The sequence below is a fragment of the Cervus elaphus genome, chromosome 5 (assembly GCF_910594005.1).
Source record: "Cervus elaphus chromosome 5, mCerEla1.1, whole genome shotgun sequence".
Classification (NCBI taxonomy): Eukaryota; Metazoa; Chordata; class Mammalia; order Artiodactyla; family Cervidae; genus Cervus; species Cervus elaphus.
The window spans coordinates 59,813,417-59,830,915 of record NC_057819.1 but is presented as its reverse complement, the minus strand read 5'-3'; the positions used below and the strand labels follow the sequence as shown (position 1 = coordinate 59,830,915).

The window sequence follows — 17,499 nt, the reverse complement described above, 5'->3', positions numbered from 1 at the left end:
TTTCCAGGAGCCCTGCTGCATTTAATAAGTAAATTCAGAAAATCTAGGCAGACCTCCAAAATTTGAGGTTTTGCCTAAGTTCTCTTTTATTTGTGGGTCTGTTTCAATTTCTGAAATATCTGGCTGGGAAAATGGTACAATATATTTCAGTCACAGCAGTAAAACACAAGTAATATTTGACACAAGTTGTTCATAATCTTGAGAATTTTTGATAACACAACTGTCAGAAATATGAAAGCTTTTGGTGAATCTCAGTAGCTACACCAAATACACTGAAATATAGTCATGAAATGTACTCACTTCATTCTAATTTTAGATAATTTTTTAAATGTGTGATATCCATGAGTATCTGTATTGAAAAATGAAAGGTTTACTCCATAACATTTTGAAACTTAAAAAAAAATGTGTATCAACAGGTGAGCTGTGAAAGCATTTATATATAAACTCACAGTTTCTTTTATAAAGTTTTGGGTTAACCTTAAAATTTTGGTAGAAAGCGAATCTATAGATTCACAGTTAACATTCTACTTATTACCATCCTTCTTTATGTTTTTTTAAATACTTTTAAAACAAGGGTTTAATTTGAAAGAAAAAAACTGTTACATAATGAATGACATTTAATTCTGAGTGTGAATGTCAAATATTTGAAACCACAACTAATACTGTGGCAGCCTCAGGAATGTGTGTAGTGCCTACAAGGGATTTATTTTTTCCCCACAAAAATAGAGTTAAGATAAACCACAAATCAAAAGCCTCAACAATTAAAACTCAAGGAGGTCATTAACATCATGTGTGAAGTTAATTTGCAAGATAATCCATATCTTTATATAGGACAACAGGGTTTCTTTGGGAGCAGTGGTATTCTTGACTCTCGGGGTTACATGTAACACTCAAAAACATACTTAGCTGTTCTAAGGAGCTGATGACCCAAGTGAATTTTTATTGATACCAGTTATGATAAATTAGCAGATAGCATGTGCAATTGAGAAATGAAAGTAAGAGCAATGTCATACTCAGACTATTAATATCACAAGGTGAATTTTTCTCATCTTCATCTTCCAAAAGTGAAAGTTCTCAGTGACTTTATTTTTCAGAGTTAAAGCATAAGTACTTATTGGCTGTAATGAACAAAAGCAAACATGTAAGTAGATTTCAAAGGGAGCATCTGTAGTTTACGCTCCGCCCTACATCTCCTCCCAGAATGTAGGCACAGGTTGCTCCCTGTCTCCATAAACTGTGCTCACATGTGTCCTGGGAAAGAGCATCTCCTTTGCAGTCCCAGAAGCACTCATTATGCTTACAGGTGCTGAATTTCAAAGTATTATTTTCAGTGAAATGTTTTTCATTTAATTAGAAAAAACTAGCAACTCTAAAGGGCCTCCCTGGTGGCTCAGATGGTAAAGAATCTGACTGCAATGCAGGAGACCTGAGTTCAATCCCTGGGTTGGGAAGATCCCCTGGAGAAAGAAATGGCACCCCACTCCATTATTCTTGCCTGAGAATTCCATGGACAGAGGAGCCTGGGAAGCTACAGTCCATGGGATTGCAAAAGTCTAACATAAATACACACACACACACACACACACAGACACTCTATACAAAGAAAGAAGAAAACATACTTCTTAATTTTCTCTTATTGAAGATAAAGATGAATGTAATTTCTTCCCTTCAGAAGTTTTTGATCTTGTTTTGCTGTAGAGTAGGGTCCTGTTACCCATCACACATGCAAATCCGGGCACAGACCTGCCAGCAGGCTGTCTGGGTGGTCACGTGAAACTGCCTCAGTGGTCATGTGACCTTAGAGCAAAGAGAATAGGAAGTGCTTCTTTGCAGCATGTCCTCCCCCGATAGACAACCGGTTTCCCCAAGTGTCTTTTGACATTTGAACTTGAATTTCTAATTTCAGCCCCAGCTTAGATTGTCTATGTTTCTTCCAGTTGTCCTGAAAAATCGAAGTATATTTTCCTGCATCTGAGGTATTGGCAAGTTAGGGTTCATAAAAACTTTGATGACAGGCCACAGGATAGTGCAGCATTGTGGTTAAGAGACAGACATTGGAAACAGACCTCGGTTTCTGCTCTTTCTCTGCCATGTATTTACTGTGTCCTTGGGCTAGTGATTAAACCTTCAGTTTCCACATCTGTGAAATGAGAATAATATAATGACTATGTCTCAAGATTGATGTCAACATTAAGCAAGTTAACATAAGCAAAGTGCATTCTTACATACCCCTGCTAAACCAGTTACTCTTTTGTATATGTGTGTACAGAGGTTAACCATTATTTAGCTGCCATATTTACTCATAAAGGACTCCCCCGTGGCTCAGTGGTAAAGAATCCTCCTGCAATACAGGAGACGCAGGAAACACAGGTTCGATCCCTGGGTCAGGAAGATCCCCCAGAGAAGGAACTGGCAGCCCACTCCAGAATGCTGGCCAGAAAAATCCCATGGACAGAGGAAGAGGAACCTGGCAGGCTGCAGTCTGTGGGGTCACACAGAGTCAGACACGACTGAGCAACTGAGTACACACATTTATTCATAAATGCAACAAGCAAGATGCAGCGTCAGTCTCAAAGTGTGAGCCTCATGACCTCAAAATAGTCCAAGCCGTTTAACCACGAAGATGCTAAAGCTGTTTTCCGTTTTGAGACCTTAATATGTCTATATTCCTTCACCACAGTTCCAAAGGATGGCCTCAAAAGCCAGGCTGCGTTTGAAGAAATGAGGACAAATTACATCAAGGAGCTGAGAAAGATGGTAACGAAGTGTCCCAACAATTCTGGGCAGAGCTGGCAGAGGTTCTACCAACTGACCAAGCTTCTGGACTCCATGCATGACGTAAGTAGAGCCTCCTGGCATCTGCCAAAGGAAGGATCCGCAGCCACACACTGTGGACCCAGAGAAACCGGAGAGCTGAGAAAGTTCTTGAGGCTTTGGGAAGAATAGGGGTATATTATCCACGGGAGGCAACGAGAGTTTAAAAACTGATTAGGGGACTTCCCCGTCAATCCAGTGACTAAGACTCCATACTTCCAGTACAGTTCCATTACTGGTCAGGGGACTAGGATCCCAACATTTTCAATTAAAAACAAAAAAGCTGATTAGGAAGAAAATTGTTCTTTTCAGAATACTTTTGAAACAAACTTCATTTAAAGTCAAAGGTGTGGCCCTTTCCCCCCCTGAGCAGAGTATAAGAGAAATGTGCACCATCGTGGCAAAACCCTGAGCTACAGGCAAGAGAAGGGTCTCAGATTTCCTACAGGTGTCAGATCAAGTTTCTCATTTCTGCTGGCAATTTAGGAAATGTTTGGTTAATGGGAATGTTTGCTTTAGCATTGCATAAATAATATCCATCTTCTACAACTGTTCATCTAATAACCCAATCTTTCAAAAACATTATTAGTGGTCTAGGGCCAGCTGGGATCATCTCATTCTTTGCCAGATTCAGAAATCTTATATTCACTATTCTTCATAGGAGTCACCCTTCTTGTCTTGTGTAAATATGGAAAGTAAACTCTTGAGCTTGTTTCTAATTTACTGAATTACAGATGTAGTCAAGGTGTTAGCACTTTCTACAAAATACTGATTCGGATAACTTGGTTTGTCATGCCACTTAAAATGTGCTTCTCATTTCATTTTGCAAGCAGTTTCTTCAGTTCTGGTTCAAAAAATGTTGTACACGGTCATGCTAATTTAACGTTTTTATATTTGCTTTCTTTTGGAAAATTTATTGCCCAAGTTCAGCCCATGTGATTTGGATAAGAAATCCTTTTTCAACTATTTCTGTGTTGCTGAGGACAATGTTGACAGGCTTGATGACCAATATTATAATTGTGTTACTACTGAAATAATGGTTCATCCTTTAGAGATTTGTTTATGCCTCTGGAATGGTATGTCTTTTTGGGTTGGTGGATAAAAGAGTGTTGCTTTCCAGGGTTTTTACACTGAAGACCCAGTGCATATCACACTGGCCTTTACTTTCTCTAAACATTTCACATGGTAAGAATCAAATTCCCACAAGGTGAATTCAGTGATAGATAGTTTGGCTAGTTATCAGTGGCCTCAAAGCATAACTTAATGGAAAATCTCAGGGATAATAAATGATGGGCTACAAGACTTTGGGGAACACAGCCAACAGGGCTCTCCACAACTCTCACAAAAGGAAGTAAAGGAAAGTAGTGCATGAGGCAGGATAATCCACCCAAGAATCAGGAGCACTGTTACTCTCTCCTGTTGGTTTTCTTGAAAGCCTTGCTTAGTGGAACTGTTGCAGAAAGGAGGACCCCTTCTAGGATCGAGGGGCTTCCCTTGTAGCTCAGTCAGTAAAGAATCTGCCTGCAGTGCAGGAGACCCGGGTTCAATCCCTGGGTTGAGAAGATCCCCTGGAGAAGGAAACGGCAACCCACTCTAGTATCCTTGCCTAGAAAATCTCATGGACAGAGGAGCCTGGTAGGCTGCAGCCCATGGGGTTGTAAAGAGTCGGGCACAACTGAGCAATTAACACTTACTTACTTAAGTCCTTCCTTCCAGGATCGAGAGTGGGCTCTTGTCCGACACTCAGAAATGAATTATCCAAAGAGACACACATGCTGACAAAGCAAGAGACTTTATTGAAAGGGGCGCCTGGGTGAAGAGCAGGAGGGTAAGGGAACCCAGGAGGACCGCTCTAAGGCGTTGCTCAAAGTCTTGGGTTTTATAGTGATGGGGTTAGTTCCCAGGTTCTCTGGCCAGTTATTCTTTATTCTGACTCAGGGTCCTTCCTCGTGGCGTGCAGCTCATTCAGCCAAGGTGGATTCCAGTGAGGAGGATTCTGGAAGGTTGTTAGGACATGTGGCATCTCCTTTTGACGTTTCCCAAATGCTTCCAGTTGGTGGTGGCTTGTGAGTTCCGTGTTCCTTACCAGGACCTCCTGTTGTAAAACAACTCATGCAGATAGTTACTGTGGTGGCTTGCCAGGGTGGGCAGTTTCAGTCACTGTTTGCCCTAACAGACCTGGGCTGGGGGCAGGGGACTGGGGAGCAGAAGGTGTGATTCTTTCTTGATGAATTGTGTTATTCGTGCAAACGATTGGGCAGGCACAAGTACAGTTGTAAAATGAGTGTGTAATTGGCATCATGTAATCTCGTGGATGGAGGAGCCTGGTAGGCTGCGGTCCATGGGCTCGCTGAGAGTCGGACACGACTGAGCAACTTCACTTTCTTTCACTGATCTCATGAAAAAGATGATACACTTTGAAGCATTTTGCATATAATGAGTCTCAACAACAGAAGTTAAAACTTGTTTATCTACTGCCTTAAGGAATCTCAATGCCTTTGGGAATCTCAGTGCAGCGTGGGATGGTGAAAACCCCCAGAGGCCACACCAGTAGTCAGGATGTCAGACTGTCCTCTGCTGGCTTGTTTTTAGCACCAGCACAGTGAGCTGGTTGCCAGTGGCTACTCAGGAAGCAATTGCCAAATGTCTGAACCATAAATGATGATTTTCTGCTAGATCCCCCCAAAGCAAATCAGTGTCTTGTTGTTCAGTCACTAAGTCGTGTCTGACTCTTTGCCACCCCATGGGCTAAAGCATGCTAGGCTCCTCTGTCCTTCACTGTCTCCCAGAGTTTGCTCAAATTCATGACCTTTGAGTGGGTGATGTTACCTAACCCATCTTATCCTCGGCCACTCCCTTTTCCTTTTGCCTTCCCAGCATCAAGATCTTTTCCAGTGAATCGGCTCTTCACATCAGGTGACCAAAGCAATGGAACTTTGGCATCAGTCCTTCCTATGAATATATTTTTAGTATTTTTTATTACAGTGAAATTGATACAAAATAAGCTGAACACACTTAAAGCGTACCATTTGGGATGCTTTACACATGTATACACCCCTGAAACGATTATTGAAGTCAAGACAGCAGACATATCCATCACTCCAGAAGTTTTCTTGTGCCTTTTTAAAAAATTGAAGTATACTTGATTTACACCAGTGTTAATTTCTGCTATATAGCAAAGTGCTTCATTATACATGTATATATATATTCACTTCCATTATCTTTTATCACAGGCTATTGAATATAGTTCCCTGTGCTATAGTAGACTTTGTTGATTATCCATCACCTATCCTGCTACCTCCTCCTCCCCAGCTGCTTTCTGGATTGCTCTCTGGCAATGTAAATTGGTTGGTATATGTTAGTGTTTCACATACATGGGATTATACAGTGTTATGGTATGTAGTCTGTTGTATCTGGCTTCCTTCATGTGACATAATTATTTGGGGATTCGTCCATGCTGTTGCCATATAGCAATACTTCATTCCTACTTATTGCCTCTAACCTCCCATTGTGAAGATATTCCATAGTTTGGTGGTCCCGTCACCCATTGATGGACATTTGGATTGTTTCCAAATTAGGGACAATTTCAGAGAAAGTTGGGCTTCCCTGGTAGCTCAGCTGGTAAAGAATTCGCCTGCAATGCGGGAGACCTGGGTTCGATCCCTGGGTTGGAAAGATCCCCTAGAGGAGGACATGGCAAACCACTCCAGTATTCTTGCCTGGAGAATCCCATGGACAGAGGAGCCTGGCAGGCTACAGCCCATGGGGTTTCAAAGAGTCAGGCACGACTTAGCTACTGAGCACACACACACAGAATTGTACGTCATATATGTCTGTATATGGACACTGTTTCTTTTTCTTGAGTGAATAACTAGCAGCTATGGAAGACCTGGGTCATATGGTAGGTGTGTAACTATTTTCCAAAGTGTTTGGATAGTTGTGTATTCCCTCAAGAAGTGTGTGTGTGAATACAGATCGCCCCACGCCCTTGCTGATATGCAGAATCATTCGTCTTTTTCGTTTTAGCCATTCTAATAGCTGTGCGGTGATGTCTCCCTGGAAGGAAAGTGTTAGTCGCTCAGTCATGTGTCTGACTCTTTAGGACCCATCTTTGTGACTGTAGCCCTCCAGGCTCCTCTGTCCATGGAATTTTCCAGGCAAGAATACTGGAGTGGGTTACCATTTTCTATTCCAGGATAGAGTTGTTGAGAAGATAACAGTAGTGGTTGGTTTAGTCACTAAGTCATGTCCGCCTCTTTGCGACCCCACAGACTGTACCCTGCCAGGCTCCTCTGTCCACAGGATTTCCCAGGCAAGAGTACTGGAGTGGATAGACATTTCCTTCTCCAGGGGATCTTCTGACCCAGAGAGATCAAACCCAGAGTCTCTTGCATTGCAGCAGATTCTTTATTGTCTGAGCCACCAAGGAAGCCCCAAAGTCTCCCTATGGTTTTAATTTGCATTTCCCTCATGATTAATGGTCTTTTCTTATGCGTATTTACCATCTCTGTGTCCTCTTTGCTGAAATATCTGTTCAATTACTTCTCATTTTTAAAAACTAGGATGTTTGCTTATAATTGGATTGTTGAGTTTTGAGAGTTCTTTGTATATTCTGGATACAATTCCTTGATAAGACAGATAACTTGCAAGTATTTTCTCTCTGTGGCTTATCTTTTCATTCTCTTATCAATGTCTTTGGAAGAGCAGGGATTTTCAGTTCTAAGAAAATTCAGTTGATTATTTTTTCTTTCATGAATCATGTTTTTGGTGTTGTAGCTAAGAATTCCTTGTCTATGCCAACATCACAAAGCTCTTCTGTTTTGTTCTAGAGGTCATTGTCCTTCGTTGACTGATATCTCAAAAACCGTTTCTGTGTTGTTTTTGGTGGAAGGGTAGATCTAATCCACCTGACTCTGCTTTTGCTGGGAGGAGAACATTCTTTGGGGATTCATTGGAATCACTTTAAGTCTGAAACCTTTCATTTTAAACAATCAGAAATGTTTGCCCTTAGAAGTAGCTTAACAGAAGCATCTTGAACGCTCTATTTATTAATATATTCCCATCCCAGACAGAACATTGAAAAATGCATTGTAAGTCTGGAGGGACCTTTCTAACATTCACACTTACTCAGACTTGAGGCTGCCTACAGCTTTTTCATTAGAGTAAATTGGTGAGTCAGCGTTGTGGAATTCTCTTCCAGGGAACATGGAGCTGCAGGAGGATGTCTCTGTGCTCAGAGCCCGTGCTGCTCACCTTGGGGGAAGGAGCATGTGCTCCTGAGAGTCACACAGACAAGAACCTTGTTCCTGTAAACCCAAGTTCCGTGTAAATAGCATGCCTGGTGTGCCCAGCCTCGGGACACGCATCTACAGAGCTGGGCACATGTGTACACAGTTCTCGGGACGTGTGGTTTCCCCCACGTGGCGCACACATGTGTTGGCAGAACTGGGCCAGGGTGAGTGAAGGAACAGTGTCTGAAAGATCAGGTTGGCAGTCAAGTATCTGAACTGGTCAGCACAGTTGAATGAATCACAGGCCCTTCGAACACCAGTCTCCCTCCCCAAAAAGGTTCAAAGAAAGCAGTTGTGGCCAGGCTTCTAGGGATGAGTGTGTTTTTGCATTCTAAATAGGTGTTATATGTAAAGCATACTACAGATTCCTCATTCTTCCAGAGAGAATTGAGAATTACTAGTCACTTTCTTCCCCGATGGCTCAGTAGGTAAAGATCTCCTGCAGTGCAGGAGACAAAGGAGATATGGGTTCGATTCCTGGGTTTGGAAGATCACCTGGAGGAATCCTGGAAATGGCAACCCACTCCAGTATTCTTGCCTGGAAAATCCCATGGACAGAGGAGCCTGGAGGGCTACAGTCCATGGGGTCACAAAGAGTTGGACATGGCTGCGCGACTCGGTACACACAGTCACTTTCTAGGTATTGCTCAGAGTGGCAGTTAAATTTCTTATCAGTGAAGAAGGCACATTTCTCATGAATTTATTGGTAATTTCTGTTCCTTCATGGAGACTGAGGCCTATTTATGCTATGATCAGGCTGTAGAACACCTAGTAAACGTTAAAGGATGATATTAATAGTATTTCTCAGAAGCAAAAATGTTGCCCTTTCTCTGTTAAGTAGTATCAAGGTCATGCTATTGTAATTGACTTTATTTCCGTGTACATAATATGTTGCCTCATGCCTAGAAAAACTTGTGACTACAGAGGATACAAAATAACTGTAGGACACCAACCTACCCCTCAAACTGCTTAGAGTCTACAAGAGGCAAGTAGAACATAACACAGGGCAGATGACTGTGGACAGAGCGATCTTTGAGAGCACACACGCTGCTCATTCATTCACATGTCTGCGAGCCCCTCCTGTGTTCTAGGACGAGAGGTACAAATGGGGACAGAATACCTGTCTTTAGGTATACCGCTTGCTCTTAAGGTAGAGCATCCTGTTCAAAAGGGGAAGCGGAGGGGTGAACATCTGTCCAGATGCCTCAGTACCTGTGTTATTTCATGCCCTTCTAAAAACTCCCTGTAAGATGGGTATTATTCTCATTATTCCCATTCCTGTCCTTCAGATTCCCACTTGCTCTGATAGAGGAAGAGGTTCATCTCATTCAACAAATACATTAGTGTCTAAAAGCGTCAGGCAGTGCAATGGAGGGAGAGACACACATCTGGCCTGGGGAGCCTTCTGCGTGGTCAGGACCACCTGACTGTACGGGGCGGGGGCTGGGAGCTCTGCAGACACGAGCACACTCAGCGTTGTGTGCTCATGGATGTTCATTCTGAGTTGCTGGAAAACCTTGTCAGGTAGGTCTAGGAGCCAGTCATGCTGGGCAGGAGTCATGGAAGCCTTCTGGAAGTGGAGTAGGGGTGTCTCAGAGAATGTTTATTTCGTGGAAGATGAGGCAGAGGTCCAGCGAGTGATTTCTCGGGGTCCCTAGGGAGCCAGTGGCAGCCGGGACCCTCTTTGACTGTCTGGTGCTCCCCATATCACCCATGCAATGCAGGAGGGCTTCAGACTGCGGGCTGCTGCTGGATTCCAGGCTGGGCTGCGTCTCTGGAGCTCAGAGAAGGAGCAAGAAGAGTAGTGCAAACAGCAGCTGTGCTGCTGTCTGACTCTTCAGACTCATTGGGCTCTTCCCTGGCAGCTGCTGGAATGCATTGTTTTGTGAGGCACGGGGTTGCATCTGAAGGCAGTGAAACTGGCGTTATACTAAAACATCACATGTTTAGCAGTTCCCCAGACCACATGTAGGGTCTGCCTCACTATAGGCTGAACTGGTTTCAGGGCAGAGGGGAGGTTTTCATCTCTGCTAACGATCATTAAACAGTAAATTGGGCTAAGAACCTACCCATTGCCGGGGCGGGCACTGGCGAGTCCCTGGGTGGAACCAGAAGGTCCTCTCCCTCTGGGCTTGCTTTCTGTGGTGGCTGCACAGTCCGGGTGGCTCTCAGAGCTAAGCTTCTCTCCTGCAAGGGGGAGGCGGGCACGGTGGGAGCACACAGTGATACAGGACCCGCCCCACGTGCACACAGGGAGACTGCCTTCTGTGTGTGGAGAGGGTGTTCATTTCAGTTTCACGATCATCAACAGAAGAGATCGCTGCAAGCAGCCATGTGTGTTAAATTACTTTGAGACCCCCATTGCTCATTTAATGAGTGGGTGCTTTCATGACAGGCAGTGATAGTGGCGATTTCCATCATGACTGCACTCGTGGTGGTTTCAAGAGTGATGCAAATCTGCTTCTTCCCGCACACTGACGCATGCCAGCCCTAAGCCGGCTGGATCCACCATGTGAGCTGTCTGCCACTTTCCTGTCCGGTTCTGTTTCACATCTTCATGGTCGGTGTCCCCTCCAGAAAAGTTCTGAGGCCCACATAGAAATCTGCCACAAAATGTTGGCCGCTGGGGACAGCAATAGAGCATGGCCTCTGCCCCTCCACCAGCATTTCTCTTGGGCACTCTGCTTACATTTTTTGGTCCTCAGGTTCTTCAGCTGTAAAATGGTAATAATACCCATCTTACTGTAAGGGAATTTTTGAAACGTGTGAAGTAACACGGCCGAACAAATGTTCGTCGTTTCGCTTCCATTTTTCCAGATTGGATTTGCATTTCCCCAAACCGTGTCTCTGCACCACCAAAAAAACATCCATCAGGCTGTTTTAGTTAACTGTAAACAGAGACAAACAAGCATATGGCAGGGCCCTCAAGTGGGTAACAGTCTAGAGTTGGTAAGACCCAGCAGGGACATGGGCAGGAAAAGCCATTCTGCATTGTGGGGCAGGCATCCGGTGGTGAGTCCCATAGACTCAGGTCAGCGTAGACGCCTTCCCAGGGTGCTTCCGTCCCCAGTGCTCTGTTCTTAACTGTTCAATCATTAAGTCACATCTGACTCTGCGATCCCGTGGACTGCAGCCCTCTAGGCTTCCCGGTCCTTCAGCATCTCCCAGAGTTTGCTCGAACTCATGTCCATTGAGCTGGCGATGCCATCCAACCATCTCATCCTCTGATGTCCTCTTCTCCTCCTGCCCTCAATCTTTCCCAGCTTCAGAGTCTTTTCCAATGAGTCAGCTCCTCACTTCAGGTGGCCAAAGTATTGGAGCTTCATCTTCAGTCCTTCCAGTGAGTATTTGGAATTGATTTCCTTTAGGATTGACTGGTTGGATCTCCAGGGGACTCTCAAGAGTCTTCTCCAACACCACAGTTCAGACGCATCTGTTCTTTGGCACTGAGCCTTCTTTATGGTCATGGGCCAACTCGCACCTCCCTTCCTGACTACTGTAGTGCTCTGTGCATCCCGCCCTGTACCAGGGGAGGCTGGTGTTGCTAAACACATTAAATGTGCTAGAGATGCTTCCTGACTCACTGACCAGATGAAAGATGTTAGTGATGGAGACAAGGGAGGATTGCTGTGAGATCACCGTCAGAAGGATCAACATTGCTGAAGGAAAACCCTTGGCCCAGTATGGTCAGGATGCTGCTAGTAAGTGAAGCCTGGCCATACTGCCCCTGGTTCCTGGGGGACACCTCCCTCTCTGCCCCTTGTTCAGGTGACAAGGAAATGAGACTGTTTGATACCACATGTAATAATAAGCTAAAGTACGGGCAACACCATTACCACCCCCCGCCGTGTTTATGTGTGTGTGTGTAAGAGAGCTCAATCAAGATTCAAAGCCTTATTCTGTCTCACCAGGTGAAATAACCATTTAATACGATTGTCAGCCATATTACACTGCTGCCTTCTTTGACGAGACCATGACTAAGAACGCGTCTAAATAAAGGCAGGGTGGTTTATGCCAGAGTCAGCAAAGTGAGCAAAGCTTTATCTTCCAGGGCACCAGGCAGGACCCAGACCTACTCCTCCTGGAAAGGAAATCATGATAGGTAACGACTTCAAATTAACTGAGGAATTGACATGGCGGAGCTCATTCTTTGTCTACTTGGTGAAACCATCAGGACAGTTATTAATGGTTCGTGGCATCTCTTTCTGCAGCCCTATTTTTGAGTTTGCCTTTACAAATTTCTCATTTCAAGGGTGCAGTAGAGTTCAGACAGCATTGCCCTGGGTGCATTGTACCAATGAGTGCTTATTTTCCGCTAAGAAAATTATTTTATGTTTCCATGTCTGAAAAAATGTATCACATATATTCAAACATAAAAATGAGGGAAATGGGATAAAATAGGTCAGAATGTTCTGTTTTTTCCAATATTGTGGATAAATAAGGAAAGGGTGACTTTGGGTATGACGTGGAGAGGTCTGGTGGCCTCAGGATGGGCGTGTTTCACGTGCTGGTAGCTGGGGCCACGAAGCACAGCTGGAAGATGCGAGTCCCATAGGCACACAGGGAGTCCTGGCCCGATGAACCTCCTTTGTTCACCACGTTCACCGTTAAGGATGCTGGTGCTCCGTGATCACTGTCGTATTCTCCAGGCTCCCGTCTGGATGCACTCGGAGGCTGTTGCTTGATGTGGTCATACTTGCTGAACTTTCATTCTGTCACTTGTGCTTCTGGTGTCATAGCCAAAAAAATTATTTGCCAAGACCCCAGTCACGGAATTGACAGGTGGGCACATGTCTGGGAGCCTCCACTGGGCAAGGGACCTTGCTCGTCCTGAGGATGTAAGAGCAGCCGAGGGGACTCAATCCCTGCCCGCAGAGGGTGGGGTCTGATGGGGAAGAGAGGAGGCAAGTAAACTGGGGATTAGGATGCGGCATGCTGGGTGCTTAAGGTCAATGGGTAAGGCCCACGTGTGTCAGGGTAGGGGTCCTGAAGGGGAAGTGGCAGGGTAGAGGTGGTCCAGGGCGTGAGATGAGGGAAGTGAGTTCTACGCTCAGTCCCAAAGGCAAAGCGGGTGTCGGCCAGACACACAGAGGGAAGTTAACCCAAGCCGAAGGAGTTCCTATCCCAAGGGAGAGAGCACATGGTGATTTTGAGAAATAGAGAATTCATTGTATCCAGGAGCATCAGAGAGGAGCAGAGAAGATTAAGGATGGGGACAATGAAAAGATCTGTAAACCACCTTGAGGTCGCTAGTGAGCACATCTGTAGTCTAGAGCTGTTCCTTCCGGTCTGGTAACCACTGGCCACAAGTGGCTGCTGACATGTAGATAGAATTTAAAATTGAGTCCCGCACTTCACGGACTCAGCAGCCACACGTGGCCAGTCGCCATCACCTTGGGCAGGGCAGATGGCTATACTGACAGTGCTGATCTAGAAGGTCCATTGGAGGAGAAGCAGAGGGCCGTAAGGATGCTGATGCGGTGGTCCAGGGAAGAGATGGAGGCTGGGCGCTAAGGTAGATCAGGGGCAGGGGGACCACGGACATGTTCAGGTAGCAGAATGGATGGTTCTTGGTGGTGGATAGGACAGGGGGTTGAGAGAGGAGGGAGGCGGTCTCAGATGACCCAGGATTTGCACGTAGGTTTGTAGTGAGGAGGCAGCAGCGCTGAGTGAGGAGATGCAGGGGAGGATCTTTGTGAGGAGAGGCGATGGGCATCTTTTGGACATGCTGAGTTTAGGTGACCTGAGGAATCCCAGGAGAGAGGTCAGGTGAGCTCAGGTCTCTGTGGAGGTGAGGATGAGTGCTGATGCAGCCTCGGGAGGTACAGCATGTGGCTGTCCATGCAGCCCTGGGGTCAGTGGAGCTGCCCAGGCATCGGTGCAGCTGTGTGGTGGACAGAGCCAAACCCCGAAGAAGAGACCCACCAAGGGACCAGAACCAGGAGGGCGCCTGCAGAGACTCTGGGCAGGAGCTGCTGCTGAAGTGAGATAAGGAGGCAAAAATACCAACAGGAGCCAGAAGAGAGTGTGTCCCTCACTGTGCAAACACGGCGGGTGGGGGCAGAAGGTGCCAACAGGCCAGTCAGCAAACAGTCTGGAAACTGTTCAGTAGCCATAGCAACAAGGAGGTTATTGTGAGGAATAGCTGATTGATTCAACTAGGTTTCCAGTAACTCACCTCTCAGAAACCACAGAGCAAACAGGGACTACAGGAAACTCGGGAAAAGGTCAAGGTGACATCCGGTAAAGCTCCTTAATAAAAACTGCTTTAATAAAACAGAACTATGAGTCTTTCTGTGATGTGATGGTATGGATGTGAGATAAGCGTTTCTGAATGTGGTTGAGAGAACTTGCAAAGGTTGTGTTTATGTGTTTAAACACAGCGAAGAAATCATAGTAGCTTAGCAAACTTTATAAAAAGCCCCAAAACAAACGATTATGGACCTAGACCCATGTCTGAGTAATTTTGGATTACTGAAAGCTTTATTATGTAATATACACATGTGTATATGTAATGTACCATATACATGTATATGTACTATTTATACACGTAGATGATGGACAGCCTGACTGGTAGGTAGATGGGTAGATGGATGGATGAGTGTTCGGCCCTGAAGAGCTATAGATACAATACACATGTGAGAATTTGGCATCTAAGGCATCCATGATGCTTTGGAGCTGGTCCTGTGCTTCAAGTCATGATTTTATCATAGGGTTAGTCCTGAATCCTTTCTCACCATCATTTCCACTTGGAGTCACAGAACTTTATCTCCTTTCGTCATTTGTGTTTGCTCATGGCTTTCTGTGGCTAACTTAATGCAAAATCTGGGTTATTTCCAAATACTGTGAAATGATTTAACGATGTGAATGTTTTAACTTAATGATGTGAAATGTTTAAATATTTTCAGTGGCTAAGTTTAGACTATTTCAGACAGTGCTTACCAACTGCCGATCAATCGCCTGGCAACATTCTGATACAGTTGTACTTGACTTTAGAGAAATGAGGAAAAAATCTTCAATATAAGAGCTTGTCACTCCTATTTTTAAAATTGTGGTAAAATACGCAAACATAAAATTTACTGCTTTAGCCATTTCTAACTATTTGGTTGAGTAATGGTAAGTAGGTTCACGTTGTCGTGCAGCCAGTGTCCAGGACTCTTCATCTTGCAAAACTGAAGCTCCATACCCGTGACTCTATACTCCTGCTTCCCCTCCCCACCCCAGAACAACCACCGTTCTGCCTCCTGTCTGCATCTGACTAGCTGCCTTGTCTCTGCGGACGCGAACAGTCTTTGTTGTTTTGAGACTGGCTTATTTCAGTTAGTGTTAGTGTTACATCCTACATTGTCATACACACTGTAGCATGTGTCAGAGTTTCCTTTCTAAGGTAAATAATAATCCACTCTGTATATAAGCCACATTTTGTCCGCTCATCCACCAGTAGACACTTGACTTGCTTTGCCTCTTGGATATTATGAATAATGCCACTATAGACATGGGTGTGCAAGTATCTCTTCGATATTCTTTTGGAGGTACAGACCTAGAAATAGAATTGCTGGTCATATGATGATTCTCGGTTTAATTTGTTGAGGAATTGCCACATTGTTATGCAGTTTTTTATCGTCCCATTAACTGGGCACAGGGTTCCAGCTTCTGTACTTCCTCACCAGCACTTGTTATTTGTTGGGTTGGTTTTTTTTTTTTTTTGAATAGTGGCCATCCTAACAGGTTTTCAAGTAGTATCTCGTTGTAGTATCGGTTTGCATTTCTCTAATGGTTAGTGATATTGAGCATCTTTCCATGTGCTTCTAGCCATTTGTATGTCTTCTTCGATGAATTGCCCATTTTTTTTTTTTACCATTAAAAAAAAAAAAGGTTGTTTTTCTGTTGTTGTAGGATTATTTATATATTGTGCATCAGTTCAGTTCAGCCACTCAGTCGTGTTCAACTCTTTGTGACCCCATGGACTGCAGCACGCCAGGCTTCCCTGTCCATCAACACTTCCCGGAGCTTACTCAAACTCATGTTCATCAAGTCGGTGATGCCATCCAACCATCTCATCCTCTGTCGTCCCCTTCTCCTTCCGCCTTCAATCTTTCCCAGCATCAGGGTCTTTTCCTATGAGTCAGTTGTTTGCATCATGTGGCCAAAGTATTGGAGTTTCAGCTGCAGCATCAGTCCTTCCAATGAATATTCAGGATTAATTTCCTTTAGGATGGACTGGTTGGATCTCCTTGGAGTCCAAGGGACTCTCAAGAGTCTTCTCCAACACCACAGTTCAAAAGCATCAATTCTTCAGTGCTCAGCTTTCTTTTTGGTCCAGCTTTCATATCCATACATGACTACAAAACCATAGCCTTGACTAGACGGACCTTTGTTGGCAAAGTAATGTCTCTGCTTTTTATTATGCTGTCTAGGTTGGTCATAGCTTTTCTTCTAAGGAGCAAGTGTCTTTTAATTTCTTGGCTGCAGTCACCATCTGCAGTGATTCTGGAGCCCCCAAAAGTAAAATCTCTCACTGTTTCCACTGTTTCTCCATCTATTTGCCATGAAGTGATTGGACCAGATGTCATGATCTTAGTTTTTTGAATGTTGAGTTTTAAGTCAGATTTTTCACTGTCCTCTTTCACTTTCATCAAGAAGCTCTTTATTTCTTCACTTTCTGCCATAAGGTTGGTGTCATCTGCATATATGAGGTTATTGATATTTCTTGTGGCAGTCTTGGTTACAGCTTATTTGCAAATGTTTTCTACAATTCCATGTTTGTTTGTTTTTTTGTCTTGGTGTCAGAAATCTTTCTCCTATAAATTTATAATGATAATAGACAGTAGTTTGCTTATTAATCCTTGACTGGCAGAATTAAAGGTTATGTCCGATACCAATTTATTTAAAGAGAGGGGGGAGAGCACTTTTCTTATGATAACCATTTTTTTGGCTTCATTATTCATTTCATACATTTCCTAAGTATACCCACAGAACATGCGCCCTTGTTCACAGCTGGTTTTGAAACTTTGTAAGAGAGAAACATCCTGTAGGAATGCTGGGGATAAATGCAGACCTTGCTTTGTTTAGAGAGGTTAAGGGAATTGTGCATTCCATTTCCATCTGACCCCATGAGATTTATGATGCTATAGGGTAAGCTTTCTGGGGGAAAAAACCTCAGCTAGAAAGAGCCACTGAGAGTCTGGGGAAATGTCCTCATAGAAAATCACATCTGACATACAGGAATCTTGTCCTAATCCTCAATCTACCTAGAGAAGCTTTTGGAAAACTGTCATTGTCTAACACCTGTGTCCATAAATCCCCCCCTCTTAGGTGATCTGAATCCCTCTTCTTACATATAAAATAAGTCTCTAATGCCTGGGATTTACCTAGTGCCTTTCTTCCTCAGTCT

General features: G+C 44.3%; 1 protein-coding gene across 5 annotated transcripts in view; it reads left to right on the top strand.

Moving 5' to 3' along the window:
• Positions 1-17,499, top strand: part of NR3C2 (nuclear receptor subfamily 3 group C member 2) — a 433,599-nt gene that overhangs the window by 381,720 nt on the left and 34,380 nt on the right. For all 5 annotated transcript variants that reach the window (XM_043902575.1, XM_043902574.1, XM_043902577.1 and 2 more), the window contains one exon: positions 2,681-2,838. In XM_043902575.1, coding sequence (XP_043758510.1) covers positions 2,681-2,838 — 158 coding nt within the window. The remainder of the gene's footprint in view (positions 1-2,680; positions 2,839-17,499) is intronic.